General features: G+C 47.7%; 2 protein-coding genes across 2 annotated transcripts in view; both read right to left on the reverse strand.

Moving 5' to 3' along the window:
* The window catches only part of PIFI (post-illumination chlorophyll fluorescence increase), a 91,070-nt gene that overhangs the window by 43,790 nt on the left and 25,962 nt on the right, over nucleotides 1-21,318 (reverse strand). Inside the window, exons 3-5 of the mRNA XM_086810759.1 lie at nucleotides 3,731-3,815; nucleotides 3,562-3,640; nucleotides 3,336-3,449 (exon numbers count right to left, since the gene is read on the reverse strand). Of these exons, the coding sequence (XP_086666885.1) occupies nucleotides 3,336-3,449; nucleotides 3,562-3,640; nucleotides 3,731-3,815 (278 nt within the window). The remainder of the gene's footprint in view (nucleotides 1-3,335; nucleotides 3,450-3,561; nucleotides 3,641-3,730; nucleotides 3,816-21,318) is intronic.
* LOC147630772 (uncharacterized) lies at nucleotides 17,301-20,462 on the reverse strand. The gene is made up of 2 exons (XM_086810047.1): nucleotides 20,157-20,462; nucleotides 17,301-20,033 (listed from the first exon to the last, which is right to left on the reverse strand). Exons 1-2 carry the CDS (start codon nucleotides 20,199-20,201, stop codon nucleotides 19,587-19,589), a joined length of 492 nt encoding a protein of 163 aa, XP_086666173.1. The 5' UTR covers nucleotides 20,202-20,462; the 3' UTR covers nucleotides 17,301-19,586.

A 21,318-nucleotide genomic window follows, 5' to 3' on the forward strand; every position in this document is an offset into this window, starting at 1 on the left:
CAATAGCTTTCCTTACCATCTCAGCAGTAAAGAAAGCACATGTCTCTGGGCATGGCTCCGATGGGTCTGGCGGGGGCGGCTGTCCTGGTGCTGTGTACAGGGATGCTGCATACTCACCCCAAATCTCTGTGGAGGTAATGGCTGGTGATGGTGAATGCTCATGGAATAGTCTCCATGCCTCGCCTGAGTCCTGACTCATAAATAACTGATACAAATCCCTCTCTAACTGAGCACGATAAGCCCTCTTCTTCCGTCGCACTAGGTGCCGGAAGGTAATCCGTGACGCATATAATCTAGCCAATGTGTGACCAATCATGATGGTACGATAATTCCCAGGAAGCATGGGATCCCCTGACTTGAAGATAGACACAATCGTGGACATATTCCAAGTCTTAGGAAAACCCTCACACATGGCTCGGTTAAACATCATAGCAATAAGCTCTGCAAGCATGTCTCTGGCATGAATAAAGTGCTCTGCTACCAAACCATCATGATCATATGCTCTCCTAGTCCTCATTCTGTCAATAGCTTTCCTTACCATCTCAGCAGTAAAGAAAGCACATGTCTCTGGGCATGGCTCCGATGGGTCTGGCGGGGGCGGCTGTCCTGGTGCTGTGTACAGGGATGCTGCATACTCACCCCAAATCTCTGTGGAGGTAATGGCTGGTGATGGTGAATGCTCATGGAATAGTCTCCATGCCTTGCCTGAGTCCTGACTCATAAATAACTGATACAAATCCCTCTCTAACTGAGCAAGATAAGCCCTCTTCTTCCGTCGCACTAGGTGCAAGAAGGTAATCCGTGACTGTCTGTGAGTGGTAACACCCATGAGCACCTCTCTCTGTAATCTGATTCTCATCTCTCTGCACTCCTCATCATACCAACTGTTCTAGGGCATGTTCCCAGATCGTCTCCATGTAGGCTGACTATGGGGATATGCCTCTGATGCTGCAACATGAAGCGTCTCTATCAATATCTGAGTGGCTTCATCTAATGGCCGTCCCGGCTCCTCGGCACATAAGCGTCTGTATATCTCATCCGTGTACACGGTGTCAGTCTCCCTCGTAAAGGTATAACGAGTGTGTGTGGAGACCTGTCCCAATGGAGCGATGCTGAACTGAAATGTGAGAGAGTTATATTAACATCTCCAAAAAGAGAGAGAGTTATATTGACGTCTTCAAAAGACCCAAAGGGTCTATGAGACCAAAATGATGTGTACATAGTGTCCATGAAATCTCGCCATGGATGAAATAAGATAAAGCAACAATAAACTAAAACTTAAAAGTGAAAGCTAAGATCTCAGACTCTGAGATTATACAAGATGAAAATTCTAGATCCTACCATGCCAGGTATTGGATACAATAAGTGATGGGATATGGGAGAGCAGAATAAAAATAGTCAATCAACCCTATATGACAGGTAGAGCGCATCCATGATGTCCATCCTGGGTGATACAAGAAGGATACAAATGTCGATAGTCTGCTGGGAGGATGAGGCTACTCAATGGCGACCCAGGGTCTCCTGATTCTAATGAGCTGGGGGTGGTCAGGGTCCGACGGGGGCATCTAGCTCTTTGGAGTGTGCGTGCCTGATCTGATGTGACTCCCATTGGTCTGCTGCCATCAGGCACTATGGCATAGGCTCCCATATTCACTGTGGTGGGCTCTAGTGCCTCCCTATCCACCCCTCTAGGCTAGAAAAAATTGGTGAGGGTAAGCTGAGAGGAGGGCTGTTGTAGGCGAGGATCTCTGAGTAGTGACTCTCTCCATCAGCAAAACTCCAATAGGAAGAGTCCAAGGCACCTCTAATCTAGGTACTCCATGATCCGGGATAAGGGTCCAAAGCCCTCTATGAATAGACAATGAAATCTCCCTCTGATCTCATAGTAGACTGGGCACTGGCAAACATAGTGCTCCTCCAACTCAACCCCCGTCTCACAGAGTCTACATGTCCTGTCCTCTCTAGGCATCTGCTCAACTCTGCCAGTCTCTATCCTTCGTCTATAGGATGATACCCTAATCTGGCCAATGGCTGTCCTGATAGCATGGGACATGAAGGCATTGAGATACCTTGAAACCATCTGCAGTGAGTCTCAAGAAATGATCTCTGTAGTACTACATCTTGGTAGGCAATGGTCCTACCACTGTGATCCGTGTGTTACGTGTGTATAGCCCTAGTAGATCGTATCGGATCACCCGGTTCCTGTCCTCATATAAGGCAATGATAGCCCAGATCATGTCAAACCAGGCCCCAAAATGCTCTTAAGCATTGTAGGAGATGGGACCAAGGCACCGTAACAAAAGCTTTGTGGAAGTCCACAAAGCAGCAGTATAGTCGGTGTCCATCTGCATTGGCCTGCTCGATGATAGCCCAAACGTGAATATGTGATCCAACATGGAGAAGGTCCTCCTAAACCCAGTGTGCTGAGCTCAGACTCAAGTATAGATCCATAGAGCTTTGCCAAGATATGGCCGATCATGATGGTTCTGTATTTATTAGGATCCATGGATCTCCCGCCTTACCAGGTGGGGGGAAAGCCCACTGAGAGGGCCCTATTAAACATATGGGATAGGAGGGGTGCCAGCGTGTCACTTGCATAGGAGACGTGCTCAACCATAAGCCCCTCATGATACTGTGATCGGCCATTCTGAAGCCTGCGTATACTCTTCACCACCATGTGTCATGTGAACAAGGTGGATGTGGGAGGGAGGGGGGGTTTGTGGAGTATAATGTGTGTGCATATGAGTGCTGTCTGAGATGGGGGTGGGTAAGCGACGTTCCTGGATCCTACGCCAAGCCTCATCAGAGTTCCTGCTCAGGAAGAATTGGTATAAGTCCTCATGCTATTTACGACAATGTGAGAGAGAAGGCCTTGGCAAAACATTACTTAAAGCAATCACACGTTCTGGTATAAAAGCTTGCAAGGAAAACGTCAAATTGGAAATCCATAGAGATTCCATAAAAAGGAGTCACTAAAGGTTTCCTTTATGTTATATAGTGAAAACTACACTCAACAATAGACTCTGAAAATGTCTCCTTCTTTTAGTGTCTCTTTCATCATTTATGGTTTTTGGCTATGAATAGCCAAAATCTGAAGGTTGCTTTTCAGCTTGCAAAGCTCTACATCTTTTTTTTTTAGACTTATTATATTAAGGTGCCAGAGTCCAAACCTTGGACCTGCACATGGGCAGGCCTAGACATTAGTAGAGCCCGCTTGCAAAAGCTCTACAACTTTATTTTGAATCCATAACCAAATGTCTAAACTGTAAGGTTTTTATATTCATGAATGAAGTATCATCTTGTGTGAAGCATTGTGAAGTCAAAAGTGTACTGACCGTGTAAGGGAACATTGATTTTGATGGTAAAAAAGGGTGCACAATTTGGACCCCTCTCTCTTCTTGTCATCACTCTCGGTTCCCCACCGCACATGATAGGCTGATTGAAGCCACCTAGAAACAACATATCATTACGCACTGCCTCGTAAGAAAAAGGAGAATTTTCCAAGCCTATGTTCTGTTGCGCTTTGAGTCCTCAAAATGAGAATAGGATAGGTTGTCATACCATTGAAAGCGATACCATATTCCAAATTCGGAACAAGCTTGCTCGCCACCGGATTAAAAAAGATGGTGAGGGACTCTCCCTTGAATAAAAATGGGTAAGGAGAGATGGAATCTCAGTCGAAGCATTAACAATGTTAATAAATAACATGTCAAATCCAATATAAACTTACAGAAGCAGGTGGCCTTCCTGTTGTAGTTTCCCAAAAAACTGGTTCAAGGCCCATCTCAAACTCGGTCCATCGAGGCAAAGTGTAGCTGTAAGAGTAAATTTTTTAAACGAGTTCAAACTTAACAAGTCCTTTTCTCAAAGAACACATCTACTGTATTAACAAGTAGAGATCAATTTACAAACTTTACATGTTCTTATCAAGGACAAACCTAAGAATGCACATTAGGCACATTACAAGAATGTTACTAGTCCAAGCATATGAATTGAAAAAACATCTGCTTTGCCCACACGTGCGTGTATATCCTAGTGGTGAGGAGTTAAGACTCCCTCGATATACACACGGGTTTGAGACCCCCAAGCCTAAATCCACAGTGCACACTAGTCTTAACTAAAAATATAAAGCTCTCTCAAAGAAAAAAGCTTCTTTGCATAAAGTCTTCTGTTTCAAATAGAAAGACCCTGGACTCGTTTTAAACTTAAGATCCCAGAGCACAGATTGGAAGGTTGGTTTCTTTTTTGCAAGACATTAATTATGAACAAAACAATACTCAAAGATCATCCTAACAACAGACAAGATACATGTAACCAGTCTGAGATTTAATAAGGTAGGGCATTTGAGCTTCACAATTAAGAAACACAACCAATACCATTCATTTTTTCTCTTGGGGGTTTAACATGGTGGTATATTTTACATCAATCCTTGAGCTTACTTACCATTAAGATCTTTAAAGCAATGTTGGCTATAAAGGGGGAGAAAGTAATGATACAAGAATTTGATTTACGCACCATGTTGGAGAAGATCGTTATACTAAAAAACATGAGGCATGAAAGAGGATTCCATAAGCTCGGTATTTCAAACTCTGGGTCAGGAAGAACAAGATTCGTCCCAAGCCTGTTTGGCTGTGGTACACGACCGAATATGAGGGATAATGTGGCACTTGCACGAAAGTGCAATCAATGCATGCGCTTGTGCATCTCTGTAATCCCACCTGATTTGCTCCACAGTGGAAGGAGCAAAAGCAGCTGCTGCAACACAGGATTCATCACCTATAGAAGTAGTACTAGTAGCAGACGTGATAGAACCACGTCTTACATCAGTGCCTGATGCATAGGTCCTAGGACCACAAATTTTTTGCAACAAGTGTGTGGTGCATCATGTATGCCCACATAGGATAGTTAGTGCCATCCAACTTATCTTCGGCAGACAGCATACGAAACGGATCATTAGTGTTCCCAGCCATATGCACACAAAGTGTACATCAAGGGCAAAGTAAGAAAACCAAATCTGTGAGACTGTACAGAAACCCTAAATCAGCAGGCTGACAATGTTGCGAAGGTGAGGGAGTGAACAAATGTGCACGAGAAAGTCTTGCAATTGGCAGATGGCAAACCCTAATGGTGAATAGCTTCTCTGATACCAATGTTGGGGTTCGGGGGAGCTTGTCGGAATGCACAGCGGAAATATGAAACAAATGCAGTAGAAAGAAGAATGCGAGAGAGAGAGAGAGAGAGAGAGAGAGAGAGAGAGAGAGAAGCTGTATAAATTGTACTCTATACACAAGATCCAGTACAAAAAATGAGCGGGGGACCATGGGTGGTATTTATACCACCCACTAGTGCTGGTCGGCCAGCCTAAAGGCAGCCGACAGCAGACTGCATGTCCACAACCAGTAAAAATAGCAAGTCGGCCTGCGTAAGCCAGTCGGCCAGCACACTACTACCCCGCAACCATAAAAATAGGGGAAAAAACACAAAAATATGGGAAAAAATGGAGAGAACTCCTGGGCGGGCACACCCACAACAGAGGCCCTCAGTGAGTACTATGGTACAGACAGGAGATGATTGCTAACACCCCCTCTCAGCTCCTGGATGTGTAACCAACCCCAATGAGCTGGAGTGCTGCCGGAGCATAGCCTGAGGTAGAGACTTCGTGAAGAGTTCCGCCGTATTGTCCTCCGTCTAACAATAAACAAGCAAGATGTCACCAGCCAAAATCTTCTCACGAACAAAGTGATATTGTATCTCTATGTGCTTGGTCCGGGCATGGAAGACCGGGTTCCAAGCAATAGCTATATAGCTCTGGTTTTCGCACTGGATGACCGTGGGTTCCTTCTGTGGAAACCCAATCTCACCAAGCAACCTCCGCAGCCACACAACCTCACAAGCAGCACGCAGCCCGGTACTCTGCCTCTATGGATGACAAGGCAATGGTTGGCTGCCTCTTGCTACCCCATGAAATAGCACCTGCGCCAAGGGTAAATCCGTAGCCTGATGTAGATCCCCTCATGTCTGGATCTCCTCCCCAATGTAAGTCACTCCAACCTTGGAGTCTAACTCCATCCGTCGTTCCCCCTCTAGTGTCATAGAAGAGTCCAAGATCCTTTGTACCCTGCAAATACCACAAGATCCGCAATCCTGCGTCCCAATGAGTCTTCAAAGACGTCTTCATGAATGAGCTCAACAACCCCACCGAGAAGCTCAAGTCCAATCTGGTATTCAGCAACCAAATCAATGAACCAAACCGCTTCTGATACAAGGAGGCATCAACCTGCTCACAAGGATCATCAACTATAACTTAGGTATGCCAAGTCCTGGGAACCTGCTGAAGACCATACAAGGCCTTCCGAAACCTGTAAACCACCCCCTATGAACCCGGAACCTCAAAGCCTAGAGGCTATTCAACAGACACCTCCTCCCACAAGTCACTATCGACCGGTTGCATGGCTGTCCTACAACTCCCCCGGGAAAGACCTTCCTCATTTGCAGTAGGCTCTTTGTCCGGAATGATACGAGACATCAAAGCATAGTTCACCTGTAAAGGATTCTCTAACTGACAAACGCAAGATTTGGAATGTTCCTACCTACCCCTGCCAACATCTGGCAAGCCATGCACCATTTAGTTCTGGAAAGCCTGCCGCCGCAGTGTGTCCACATTCAAGTGGTCATGGACGAAACTACCACAAATCACCCAACTAAGAACCTGTAAGAGAGAGTTAAGAGTTTGTAGATCCCATCCTCCACTCCGCCTTCCCATACAATCTGGCCTGTTACTTTGTCTGGTAGAGCAACAAAATACTCATCAAACTCCACCCGTACGCCAATCTTGCAAACCTCATGTTCTAACCGCTCCCTACAGGAGGCCTAACAAATCGGAATATAAAATACACATATTTTAGATTACTTAACTAATTCAAGCAATAGACAGTCTAGCAGATCACGCTCACTGAAGCTCTCGCCCCCCCCCCCCGCTCAAGCCTGCTGCCCGCCTTCGCCCTCGCCCTCGCCTTCGCACCCCGCCTGCCTGCCTGCCTTCGCCCACGCCCTCGCCCTCGCCCTCGCCCTCTCCCTTCGCCCTCTCCTTCGGTCCCCCCCCCCCCCCCCCCGGCGTCCCGCCCTTGCCTGCTTGCCCCCTCTTCCTTTCGCGCCATCCGCCCCCCTTTCGCACCCTTCTCCCCCCTGCCTGCCCCCCCCCCTATCGCGCCCTTCCCGCTGCCCGCTCCCGCTCCCGCTTCCCCTCGCCTCCCCCCCCCCCCCCCCCCCCCCCCCCCCCCCCCATTTTTCTCTCTTCTGTCATCCGCCCCTCCCCGCTCCGCGCTTCCCCCCGTTTTCGTGCGGCTTGGTTCTCGCAGGTCCCTCCGTCTCCGCTTTGCCCTCGACTCAGCTTCAGACTCTGATGGAGGCCCCTCTCGCCTCACCTCAGAGGGACTCTTCTGCAGCCCCCTCGCCCGCCCTTGAGGATACCCCCATCAGACTTTCTCTTTCGCCAGAAGAGGAAGCGAGCCTCGCCGCCGCAGAGGTGGAACGCCTCCACGTACATTCCACCATCTGCCGTATAGTTGACACCCGCCCCAGCAGAGGGGAGATCCGGGATCTTCTCCAGGCCCGCCTTCTTGCAGATGTGGGCAAGATCCTGCGGACACTACCAGATTGAGTTCGAGACAGCCCAGAGCGTGGCCCAGGTCCTAGCCATGAGTCCCCTTGACATCAGGGGCGCTCGGGCCTTCTTCAGACATTGGCAGCATGGTTTCAACCCAGCAGCGACCGAGCAGGGAGAGCGCCTATTCCATGTCACAGTTTGCTTTCCTGGACTTCGCCGCGAGTACCTTCGGCTCCTTTCCAGGATAGGATCATTGGTGGGCTCGATGCTTGAGACTGGCCCCACAGCAACTTCAGTGGTGGCTAGAGCAGCTGGCCTTCCTTCGGTCAGAGTTTTGGTTCCTGACATCTCTTCCCTTCCGAAGGTCATTCAGTTACCTAGGATAGGGGGGGATGGATCGATCAGAGAGTGGAGTTTTCGGGGCTCCCGAACTAGTGTTTTATATGCAGGTCGGCCACCTGGCCAAGGCCTACCCTCGCAGGAGACCCCGACCTTCACCGCAGCAACAGACCTCCGATGGCCCACCCACAGATGCGACTCGGCAGGCAGCCTCCGAGACACCTGCTCAGCCCACAGAGACGTCTGATTGGCAGCCTGGACAGGGGCGCCGTAGAGGGAGACAGCCATAGCAGCATGCCCAGAGACCGACGCGGCAGCTAACACAACCTCAGCATCATTGGGTGCCAATGAGGAACAGCTTTGCTCCCCTCCAAGAGGAGACCCCAATGCAGACTGAGGATCACGAGATGCCAGCGCCCCCCCCCCTTCACCTTCACCCCCCCCTCCCCCGTCCCCCCCTCCTGCCTCGCTTCCACCCTTGCCTCCCCCCGTTCCCGCTCCCACATTTTCAACGTCTCCTTCCCCACCCCCTTCTCCTCCCCCTCCTTCCCCTCCGCTCGTCTCAGCTCCCCAGGAGGCCCTGGCAGTGCCCTGGCGCTCACCTGCAGTCCAGCGGGCACTAAGCACCGACCTTGCTGAAGAGGGAGAGTTAGGGTTTCATGTGGGAGACACACACAGAGAAGAAGTGTGGGGATAAGTCAACTCACAGTATGAGTGTGTGACTCCCCTATCACACGTGTATATTTTCTCTAGTACACATAGTGCACTTAGTACATTAAAAGTACTAAGTGTACTATGTACTATAAAACTTATGGGCTAGTACACACTATAAGGGTGGGCATAATGCCTTTACCCCAACAACCTCCCACTTAAAGGCAAAGTTCCCTTAAATGAAGGAAAAGAAAAATCAGCATGTACATGATAATATACAAGGCCATATCAAGGCTGAAACTGGCCTCATCCAATGCCCATCAAGTGTCTGCAATGAGCAAATCGCTCTGGAGGCAAACTCTTTGTCAACAGATCAGCCGGGTTGTCATCCGTATGAATCTTGACAAGCTGAATCAGCTTGTTCTCTATCACCTCTCTGATGAAGTGATACTTCACATCCACATGCTTCGTCTTTGCATGAAAGACAGGGTTCTTTGCCAACTGGATGGCACTCTGACTGTCACAATGCAACAATGGAATATCTCCTGTATAATCCAAATCAACCACTAACCGAGATAGCCATAATGCCTCCTTGCAAGCCTCTGTGGCTCCAATATACTCGGCCTCTGTAGTAGATAAGGCAGTGCACTTCTGCATCCTGGATATCCATGACACAGCACCTCCTGTGAATGTAAACACATAACCGGCAGTAGACTTCCGGTTATCTGGATGACCGGCATAATCCGAATCCGTGTAACCATGCACTAATGCATCCTGTTTGCCAAAGCAGATGCACATATCTTGTGTGCCCTTCAGGTATCTCATGACACCTTTCACTGCTTCCCAATGCTTCTTGCCAGGTTTGGCCATGTATCTAGTAACCACTCCCACTGCAAATGCAATGTCCGGCCTGGTAGCAACCATGGCATACATGAGACTGCCACAAGCTGAAGCATACGGAATCTTGGCCATATCAGCCCTGTCACTATCCGACTGTGGGCTGTCCATAGCACTGAGTTTCACATATGGAGGCAAAGGAGTACTAGTCTTCTCCCGCCCTTCCATATTGAACCTTTGCAAAACTTTGCCAATGTATTCCTTCTGAGACAAATACAACACATGCTGATTTCTGTCCCGAAGTATCCGTATACCCAAAATGTGATTTGTATCACCCAAATCCTTCATATCAAAGGTCTGATGCAACCTCTTCTTCAAGGCATCCATCTCTTTACGAGATTTCCCGGCAATCAACATATCATCAACATATACAAGATGAGGATCAATAGACTGCCATCCAAAGCTTTCTTGGTGTATAAGCAGTGATCTATGTCACTCCTCCTGAAATCTTGGGATTTCATGAATGTATCAAATTCATGATACCATTCCCTTGGTGCCTGTTTGAGCCCATAAAGACTCTTTTTCAGCTTGCATACAAGCTTCTCTTTCCATTCACTGCATAACCCTCTGGCTGTTGCATATATATCTCCTCATGGAGATCACCCTGAAGAAAAGCAGTCTTCACATCCATCTGAATCAAATCCAGATCATCATGAGGTAACGCAGCATGTGACAACATAGAACGGACCTTCTCCTGAATGGTCCTGTTCATCCTCTCTGCTGTCCCGTTTTGGAGGATCATAAGGAGAAGAGAGCTCCCTCTTGATGCCTTTAGCATCACAAAAGTCCTGAAACTGTTTGGACATATACTCTCCACCATTGTCGGAACGCAAAGCCTTCAGTGTTTTGCCAGTTTGATTCTCAACATGAGCAACAAACTTCTCAAACACTCAGAATGTATCACTCTTCAGACGAAGAAGATAAACCCACACCTTGCGTGTGGCATCATCAATAAAGGACAAAATATTTTGCCCCTCCCAAAGAAAGCTGAGGCATCTCACATACATCTGTATGCACAAGCTCTAACTAAGCATCTTTCTGTCCAAGGGCTTTCTTGTGGGGGCACTGGAGTTGCCTGCCATATATACAATGCTCACAAAACTGAAAACTTGAGAACTTTAGAGAAGGCAAGTAACCAAAACGAGACAATTGCTCCATTCCTTTGACACTCATGTGTCCCAACCGGCTATGCCACATAGAGATTTCCGGCAGCTCGGTTGCATTTACATTAGCATGGTGACAAACATTAGCATGCATCAAGTAAAGAGTGTCCCCCTTAGAGCCTCTAGCAACAACCAGTGAGCCCTTACTAATCTTCCACTTTCCACCACCAAATGTGGTAACATAACCAACATCATCAAGCTGTCCAGTAGAAAACAAGTTCTTCTTGATCTCAGGCACATGCCTGACATCATGGAGCATAAGCTGTGAGCCATCTGAAAACACAAGCCTCACATCACCTCTGCCGAGAATCTGGCATGCATGGTTGTCACCCAAATAAACTACTCCTTCATTGCCAGCAGTATACCTGACAAACAAGTCTCTGCAACCTGTGACATGAAAGGAGGCACATGAATCAATGATCCATGAGAGCATACCATGACCATCTCCTGCAAGGAGTGAATGGGCATCAAGTGAAGACATGAATAGGACTTCATCCTCACTGTCACCTGCATGTGACACATTGACTTCTTCAATCTTGACTCCACTTTTGCCCTTTGGCTTTGCATCTTTGTCTTTGTCTTTTCCTTTGCCCTTTTCCTTTTGATCATTCTTCCATTTGTAGCATTGCTTTTTGAAATATCCCTTCTTGCCACAATAATGGCATTCCAAGTCCTTTTTGGAGCGGGACTTGCTCCTTCCCCGTTCTTGGCTTTTACCCCTTTGCTAGGATCTCCCACGTGCATTCATTGCATTTGACTTTCCAACAGAGTTGTTCTTCCTGTTCATCTTCTCTTGAAGGAGAGCACCCTCCACATCTGCATATGACAGCATAGCATTTGAATTACTAGTGGCTGTCCTGAATGTGTCCCAACTCTCTGGCAAAGTGCATGAGAGAAAGGTGGCTTTGAACTCATCGTCCATTGCCAACTTTTGATTGATGACCTGGCTGACAACACCATTAAACTCATTTAGATGGGCTGTCATAGACGCCGCCCCTTCCTTCATTTGAAGACCTATGAGTTTCTTCAACCAATACACTTTGCTTGAGGCACTTTGCTGGGCATACAAGTCCTGCAATCTTTGCCACATTCCCCAAGCTGTCTTCTCTTCACGTATGCTGAAAAGTAAAGTGTCTGACACAGACAACATGATGGTGGATCTTGCCAGCTCATCCATATCTTCCCATTCTTCAGCAGTAAGAGAAGCGAGCATTACACCCCTTTCTTTGATGGGCTTGTGCTGCTTCTTCTGGAGCAACACATTATAGCACTGGGTTTGCCAAATGTCATAATTATGTGAGCCTTCAAGCTTTTTGATGTGAAGCAATGAAGAGCTCTCACCTGTAGTTGCCATAGCAATATGCAACCTTTGACATAGTCAATGCCTGACTCCCTGCAAGATGTGCAAACACTGCACCAAAGCGCACAATTTTCACGGTTGTTCTCCCAAAGTTTCTCCCACTGCGGAAGCACGAATGCAACTCTCCTCCCACTGAATGTGATAAAATCACCAAAATCTGGTTGCTGCAGATTTATGACAGCACCTTAGATGTGCTCTGTTCCCCTTCCAAAATGCTGTACAGCAGTACTAAGTGCTCACCAATGATGTACCAAATCTGTACCGGCAAGTATAGCAGCTGAAAATGAGTCTTTTCCTCACTCAAATCAATGTACAGCCATGCCAAAACTTGTACAAAGTTGTACCAAATCTGTACCAGCAAGTACAGTAGCAATAAATGCTCTCCTGGCTGTCCAAAATGAGTGAAAATCAGACCTTGACAGTCCTCACCACTGCATACAACAGTCCCGGACAGAAATTGAGCAAAAGCTCCTTGACTGCAAGTGGATTTCTGAGGGTTCAAGGCATAAAAGTCTTCCATGCTGCTTTGCCAAGTTTGACAAGCACAAAATCTTGAAAAGCCCCTTGATTCAAGATCAATTTTTGATCATGAATGGTACATTAATGCACATGCAGGCATCCAGAGTCTTCACAATGCTTCCCCCTGGCCACATATACATCCAATACATAAAAGCTCCTTGATTTACTGGCACATTGTGTGCTTGACAGGCATCAACACATCGCCCAAAGCATCAAATGCCAGTGCCTGCATGCAAATCAATCCAATTGGCACAAAAGGCCCTTTGATTTGCACTCCAATTTCCTGCAATTTTGCCCCGAATGTGAGATTGCTCACATCATACAGCATGTATGAATGCCCAATGGCACAATTACATCAAAAGCCCCAAATGTTGACACCCAATTTCCTACAAATTGACCCGGAATGTGACCAATGTCACCCAATGTTGCCAATTTTGCTCAAAATATGAGCCATTTGGACCTGTACCTGCTCAATTGATGATAATGGACATGCAAATCCCAAAATTGAAACAGATACCTTTGAAAATTTCTGATTTTTGTTGCAGAAAAAAGGGGGGGGGGGGGGGGGTCGTATTTCAAGTTCTACGGGCTTCTGATTTCTGTTGTTGCAGAAAAAGGTTTCTTGCAGGGCTCATGCGTGCTCCAGGTGAAGCGCGGGTGCGCGCGGGTGGCCTGCCGCAAGGAGGGCATCCACCCCAAATTATGAGCTGCTCGCTTGCAAATCTGCGCCAACACTCTCAGTGCCGGAGGGCCTTCACGGAATCACAGCGAGAAGAATCGCCCTTGTCCAGCCCCAGCGTGGCCTGTACCTGCGTTATCACTTTCTGCATCTCGTTCTTGTAGTCCTCCTCGATGTCGGCCAACACCCACGGTGTCTCTGACAGCAGGTACAGCATCCCGGCTATGCCAGACAGAGAGGCCATGGACCGCCTGCGCGGCAGGAAACAGGGGCGCCATTACCGGAAGAAGATGACAACGAAGATGCAGAAGTTGCGTGCGTAACGGATATGGACGAAGAGGGCAGGATAGGCGACACAAGCACAGAGGGCTTCGGAAGAGGGGAGATGAAGCTTGAACACAGAGAGATGGGGCGACGAATGGATCTGGAGCTACCGGAAGTTCATTGGCGACGACAGAGCTACAGTGTGCCGGACGGGGACTGCAGATTGACGTAGGAAGCTGCTTGGCACCAAGAACTCCACGGGGAGGGGGGCTATAACCTTGCTCTGATGAGGCAGAGCTGCAGAGGCCATGAACTGTGTTGTAGGCTCTGATACCAGTCGAAGGGAGAGAGTTACGGTTTCATGTGGGAGACACACACAGAGAAGAAGTGTGGGGATAAGTCAACTCACAGTATGAGTGTGTGACTCCCCTATCACACATGTATATTTGCTCTAGTACACATAGTGCACTTAGTACATTAAAAGTACTAAGTGTACTATGTACTATAAAACTTATGGGCTAGTACACACTATAAGGGTGGGCATAATGCCTTTACCCCAACACTTGCTCGTGTAACTCGACACTAGACAGCGCTCGGAGGCTTTCGACTACTCCTTTACACGCCTATTTGGAGCGGAGGGCCCCCATGAGCCAGCACCTATCAGAGTTCATGTGGTGATACTTCCGGCCCGACGAGAGGAGGCACTTGATTCAGAGGTGGCCTTCTCCTTCCCTCTTTGCGGCACTCGCGACCCGGAGTGGACTCTGGATCTTGCTCTTAGTATTTTGCAGACACAGGCAGTTGAGTTTTCTCACCATGTGAGCGACTTGGAGATTACAGACATGGTAGGCGACTCTAGGAGTTGGCACATTTCTTTGATACCGGGAGTGCGGATGCCTCCAGGAATTGACTTCGCATAGTGGCCGACCTAGCACGAGACCCTGGCTATGTATGCATACATGAGGATTCTTTCTCCGAGCGGACGGCAGTCACCATGGGACACAGCCACTGGTGCCTGGTCCGAGACTCTTGTAGCACACCCGCTGGGCAGATTCGTAGTCGCTCGGATGGGGATTACTCTCCAGCTTCAGAGATGCCTGGTTGGGGGCAGTATTGATATTCTGATGATCCAAGAGCACCATTTGAGTGAGAGCAGGATTCGGAGATATGGTTCGGTGATGCCTGGTAGATGGGACACTTTTTCGTCTGTAGGTTTTGGCCCCTTGGGTGGGCAGGGAGGAGTATGTATGGTCATTGCGGATGCATGGCGGCAGGCCATTGTGGATCAGGGGGTCACTGTGCCTGGTAGAGCGCAATATGTTATTCTGAGGATGCACGATGAGCACATTGGTATGCTCAATGTCTATGCGCCCAATCATGCTAGTGCCAGAGCAAAGTTTTGGACCCTTGTTACAGATGCATTGCCCGAGGCCGCACATTGGTGTGGGGGAGACTTCAACATGCTAAAGGACCTGACCGATAGGCTGGGAGGCAGTCATGTTACAGTGCACGGCACGGAGCTTGCAGCTTGGGAGCGATTTTGTATGACACTGCGAATCACTGATGCATGGCAGCATGAGGCTTTCTCCCATTCGCAGGACAGTCTTAGTTTTTCTCGGTCGGATCGCCGGCAGGGAGGGACTAATCTATCACGGATTGATGATCGCTTCTACGTGGGCGACAGGTTCGGGGAGCGTGGTGGCTCCGCTGGCATTCTCGCTGGCACCTCTTTCTCAGACCATGCGCCAGTTATTTTGACTCTTGAGGAGAGGACACGGGAGACCACCTTGCAGTTGAGGATCCCAAAGAGGAAACTTACAGACCCCACTCTTTTTGAGGACATTGAGAGGATATGGCAGGATAGCCAGCGCTCTGACCTGGATGCAGCAGGTCAGTGTGTCCAGGGGCTCATCGAGCTCAGCTCTTTTTTGCACGCTACAGCCTTGACACGGCTGGGAGAGACACGAGAGCGGGAGCGTCGCTTGAGACGTAGCCTTGCTTCGCTCCAGCGCCGTCAAGAGCAGCAGCCTACATGTGAGTGGGTGGCGTCCCAGCTGAGCCAGGCACACCAAGAGGTTAGAGAGGCAGAGGAGCAAAGACACGAGTTTTGCTATCATCACCAGGCCTCTCAGTGGACTCAGCTTGGTGATAGAGTGACTGGGGGGTTTTTTGACATCACCGGACCCCGCCATGCTCGAGCAGGATTACGCCAGCTCAGGAGGCAGGACGGATCGTTAGCCACTGAGCCCAAGGAGATTAGAGCTATTGCCACTGAGTTCTACAGAGACCTGCTTTCAACGGAGCCAGCCACGGAGGCACGTGATGCTTGCAGACAGACTGTGTGGGCCCATGAGCAAAGGAGGGTCACAGATCGTATGCACACAGCTTTGGGTATGCGCACAGCTTGGTGAGGCTTTGAGGGCCCTCCCGCGTCATAGTTGCCCTGGGGAGGATGGATTGACGCCTGCCTTTTTTATGCGCTATTGGGACCTTTTGGAGCCAGGCCTCCGCAGGGGTTTTCAGCATGTTTTGGACACTGGGGTGATGCCACAGAGTATTTCAGAGGGCTTGATCTTTCTTATCCCCAAGGGGGAGGGAGTGTCAGATGATATTCGACAATGGAGGCCTATTACGATCCTCAATACTGTCTACAAGGTCTTAGCAAAGGCCTTGAGTTTGAGGATCCAGCCCTTCCTTGGGGATTGATTCGTGCTACCCAGACAGGATTTGTCAAGGAGCGCAGTATCCTTGACAACATTCTCACCTTCTGGGAGGCGACGGCCCGAGCTAGATTTCTTGGCGAGGACTTGGTCGTTAGGCTTCTCGATTTTGAGAAGGCATACGACAGAGTCGACTGTTTTTTTCTGGAGGGCACTATGCTTCGCCTGGGTTTTGAGCCAGACTGGATTCGAGAGGTGGCAGCTCTATATTACACAGCTCGTAGCCAGGTGTTGATGGTAGGAGGACGAGGGCCGGACGGGGGCCGAGTTTTGAGCTGACCAGATCAATCCGTCAGGGATGCCCTCTCGCTCCGTTCCTTTTTCTTTTCTTTGCAGAGGCTATGAGCATGTATCTGACAGCAGAGGAGGTTGGTTTGAGAGGACTCCAGCTTCCGGTCCGGGGTGAGGACTTGCTTGATTCTGAGTTTGCTGATGACACGGGATTGTTTTTGCATGGCCAGGAGACCAATCTACAGAGGGCAGAGCAATCTCTACAAGTTTTTGGTGTGGCTTCGGAAGCATTGATCAATTGGCGCAAGACAGTGGCTTTTTGGATAAGTAACGCCCCGCCACTAAAACTGCTGCTATATAAGGCTTCCTGGACAAAGCATCTGCCACTAGATTCTTCTTTCCCGGAGTGTGTACAATCTGAAAATGAAACATGGAAAGCAAGTTTCCCATTCTCATTTGCTTCTCCGAGAGCTTTGTTTGAGATAGAAAATATCTCAAGCTTTGGTGATCTGTCTTGACTACAAATTCAGCCCCAAGAAGTAATGTTTCCATATTTTTAAGGCATGGATTACAGCCAAGAGCTCTTTTTCATAAATGTCCAAATGGATCTCGGTATCATCCAATCGACGGCTTTTATAAGAAACTGCATGACCCTCTTGATTTAGAACAGCTCCTATACAATTCCCACATGCATCACATTCTACCATGACTGGCTTTGAGTTGCAAGAAGGCACCTTGCTCATTCGAAGTCCATTGAAAAGTGGCTTTCTTCTTTGTAAGATCATGCAATGGCGAGGCAATCTTGGTGAAATGTCTTATGAATCGCCTATAGTATGAACACAACACTTGGATGTACATTTTTTATGAAGAGTTTATGCTTTCGCAACTCTTCAAACACTGTAGCCAAATGAGTCTTATGCTCCTCCTCATTCTTGGAGAAAACCAAGATATCATCAAAGAATACACCTGTGAACTTACAATGGGGTCGAAATATCCTGTCCATCGTACGGTTGAATGTTGCCGGGGCATTGGTAAGGCCAAAAGGCATCACCAAGAACTCATACAATCCAAAAGCTGTCTTGAATACAATTTTATGGACATCCTGGGGTACCAAGAATCTGGTGGTAACCACTCTTCAAATCTATATGGTTGAACCAAGCCAAACCATCAAGCTTATCCAAGATGTCATCTATGCGTGGGATTGGAAACCTGTTCTTGATGGTGAGCTTGTTTAGAGCTCGATAATCCACACACATGCGGAAAGATCCATCCTTCTTTTGCACAAGAAGCACAGGAGAACAAAAGGGTGAGGAGCTTGGCTAAACCAAACCCTTCTCTAAAAGCTCATTAACCTGCTTCATGATCTCCTCTTGTTGTGCGGCACTCACACGATATGCAGGTTTGTTAGGTGGGGAACTACCTGGTACAAGATCTATGCGATGATCCTCGGGTCTCTCAGGAGGTAGCTCTCCTAGCAATGCATCAGCAAAACAATCTTTATAAGCATTAAGAAAATTCAACCTTTCTTGAGTCAATACATCCACATTCACATTACTGCGTTCAATTTTGTCACGAACAAAAACCAAGTACGTGGAAAGACTCTTTTTCATTGCCTTATTAATTTGGATGTGAGATACAACTGGGATAGAATCCCTTTCCTTGCCAGCATCAATGACATGCATGCGACCTCTATGCATAAAGGTGATCCTGTTGGTTTTATATTCTTTGCGAGGCTCAAGCCTATGATGCCAAGGCTTGCCAAGTAATACGTCACATCCATTGCGAGGGGCAATCAAGAAATGCTCATGATCCAAATAACCCTGTATATGTATGCGCAACTTTCCAATAAGAGGAGTGACCTGCACCTCTTTGCCAACAAAAGTTTGTCTCTGCCTCAATTTGGGGTCCCATGTCTCCAATCTCTATGCCCAAGGCGGCTGGCCATCTGTGTAGAGAAGAAGTTATCTGTTGCACAATCATCAAACATGAATAAGCCGGGCTGATCCTTGATTTGTCCCCAAGCTTTGCATACCACTCTCTCTTTGCCATCATGCTCAGTGTTACCCTGCACATCAGGTATGGCATGCACATTTGCCTTGGGTGGCTTGTCCTCGTGCTTTTGCTTGCAGGTAGGGCATTGCCTAAACATGTGCTCTTTACTACCACAAGAAAAGCCTTACCCCTCTTTGGCATATTGCTCCCTTTGCTCGGGGGTCAAGCCAAACTTATTCTTCTTTGGTGCAATGTCTTTGGATGGGGTACTTTCAGCTTTACCACCCTTTTGGGCTTCCCGAAAGCTCTTTTTAGGTGGCTGTCCACCTTTTTGCAGGTTTGAGACAGCCCTCTCTTTGCCCTTAGAACCTCCCTGATCCTGCTTAATTTTAAGCACCAATTGCTCCAAAGCAAGAGCAGATGCTATGAGCTATTGAAGAGTGTGTTTCGGGTGCAATTCGATGCCCGAACGGTAAGCTGGTTGCAATCTGGAGCGAAACTTCCTCTTCCTTTCATCTTTAGAGAGTTGCATAAAGGGAGTTACCTCAAGCAAGACTTTCCAAAATTTGTTGACATATTGCTGCACACTCTCATTGTCTTTTTGTTCAAGTCTATTCCACTTTTGGGTGAGAGTTTTCTCGGCATTTGGAGGCAGAAATTGTGCATAAAATCTGTCCTTGAATTCTTTCCAAGTCCAAATGGGATCTTTGGTGGTCTTTTCAATGATCCACCAATGGGCAACTGTCCCAAGGTGGTACCAAACGTTATGTACTGTACGGATCCGTACGTACTGTACGTTGCTTGGTACGGAAAAAAAATTAAGGTACGTAAAAATACGTACCATTGGTAAAAATACATAAAATCTCAAAAATTTCAGCCACCTACATAAAATTTCAGTCCATGTCCACATTGACATATAAAACTTTCGAAATAGAGACACAACAAGGTCACAAACCTACTAATTCAAAAGTGAGAAATCAGAATCACAAGTCGTCAATCATACTTAATAAGTTAATCGTACTTAATACTTAATACTTATTACTTAAGACAAGTCACATTGTCACAAGTGAGTCGTGACAACTCACAATTCACATCAAAAAATGATGAAATTTGAAAATGAGTCTATGAATAATGACAAAATGTGCCATGTCCATACAACACCAAATCAAAACTCATCATCCGATGAGGATGATGACCCTGGAGAATCAAGCATATAACCCTCCGTGATGACATTGCCCTCATCATCATACTCGGGCCCTGTCATCATGGACACAGGTGGGTGGACTGCCTCAGATGTCCCTGTCCCTGCCTCTGCATCATCCTGCTGGGTAGTGTGAATGAGGCGAACGGCCTCATTCGCACGTGCTCGAGGAGTCTGAATAGGCAGCTTCCCTCTCCGGGCGCCTCTCCGGCCAGAACTCTCTGCATCTGCAGGTCCCTCATGTAGCTGAATTTTATAAGCCCGGGCTCTCGATCTCGTCACCCACTTGTCTACACTCTCTAGCTCTCTATGCAGGAGGCAAAGAATCTCATCCTGCTTATCTCTCAACCGTTGCTCTGCCTCATCAATGGTGGTAGGATCTGGGACCAGCTTGACACGTGTTGGATCCACCTATTCAACGTAAAACCAAAGAGAACGCGGAGTGTCAACGACTCAACTGTGTGTATACTATAGTATAAAAGCTATGTAAATGGGAGGCCAATCCCCATAAGAGAATGAATAGGATAAACTCACCTGTTTTGGGGTGCCCAAAGCATGATAAGCTCGTACGAGCTTCATGTTGGCCCTACAATAGGCGAGTCTCTCTAGTTGAGAGGTGCTCAAACGATTGCGTATCTTTGTATGTATGAGTGAGTAAGCGCTCCAGTTGCGCTCACAAGCACCTGCTGAACAATCCTGCACTCCAATTCAAAAAAAGTGCTTCATTCATGTGAGCTCGGCAATTCCCAACAAGCTTCACAAGACTAGTTCATATGGCATAGTACATACATGATATACATACCTGAGATAGCACTCGCAGAGCTGTATCTGTAAGCTGTGGAAGACCCTGTATTCCATAGTTTTGCCACCAAGTAAGAGGAAGCTTGGTGGCCTCTGGTATAAGAGCAACAGCTCTAGCAAATGAGGGTCCCAAGTTGTTGACCCAGCTGCAGAGCTCCGCATCAATCTCCAATTGCTGCTCCACATCATACATACTATTAATGTACCTATCTCGTAAGGTGAGCAGCTCCCTATCATGAAAGAGAAGTGGCGTCTTGTAGAAAGGATGGAGGAATGCAGTCATCCCATGAATGGGGCGACTCATATACCCCCATCGATAATCCACAATAGCCAATATATCATCTCGGCTACAAGAGTAAAATAAATAGAGAAGTGGAGCAATTAGTAAGTCAAGACTCAAGAATCAAGATTCTGTAATCGGCCATCAAGAATCAAGATTTTACTTACCAATTCAAAAACTGGCTGCAAAGCCACTAAGAAATGGCACAACATATCCCATGTGATAGGTGTACATCCATGTACGCCGGGCGGGTGATAAAATCATCCGGTGAGAGGTGTAGAAAATGGCTCTTGTAATCAGTCATTTTCGTGCCCAAGGGCTCAAGGGGGCTAGTCCATGTCCTCTCTGTGTCCACTCTGATGATATCCATCCTGATCACGCGGTTTTGCTCTGAGCGGGTGAGATCCAAAAATGGACAATCCAGACTGTACTGAAAGGGTGGTAGTGCCTCTATCCGCAAACCATGTAGGTCAAACCATGATCTCATCTGAGCGTACCAACAATGAGTATCTCCATCCTCTGCCAACTGTATGGATGAGGTCAATGCCAAACGGGAGTACCTCTGCTAAGGGAGCTCCCATAGCCGCTGTAAAAAGGTAACTACCTGGAATAGGG

This window comes from Cibotium barometz, chromosome 16 (assembly GCF_041138505.1).
Source record: "Cibotium barometz isolate CiBa-2024 chromosome 16, ASM4113850v1, whole genome shotgun sequence".
NCBI lineage: Eukaryota > Viridiplantae > Streptophyta > Polypodiopsida > Cyatheales > Cibotiaceae > Cibotium > Cibotium barometz.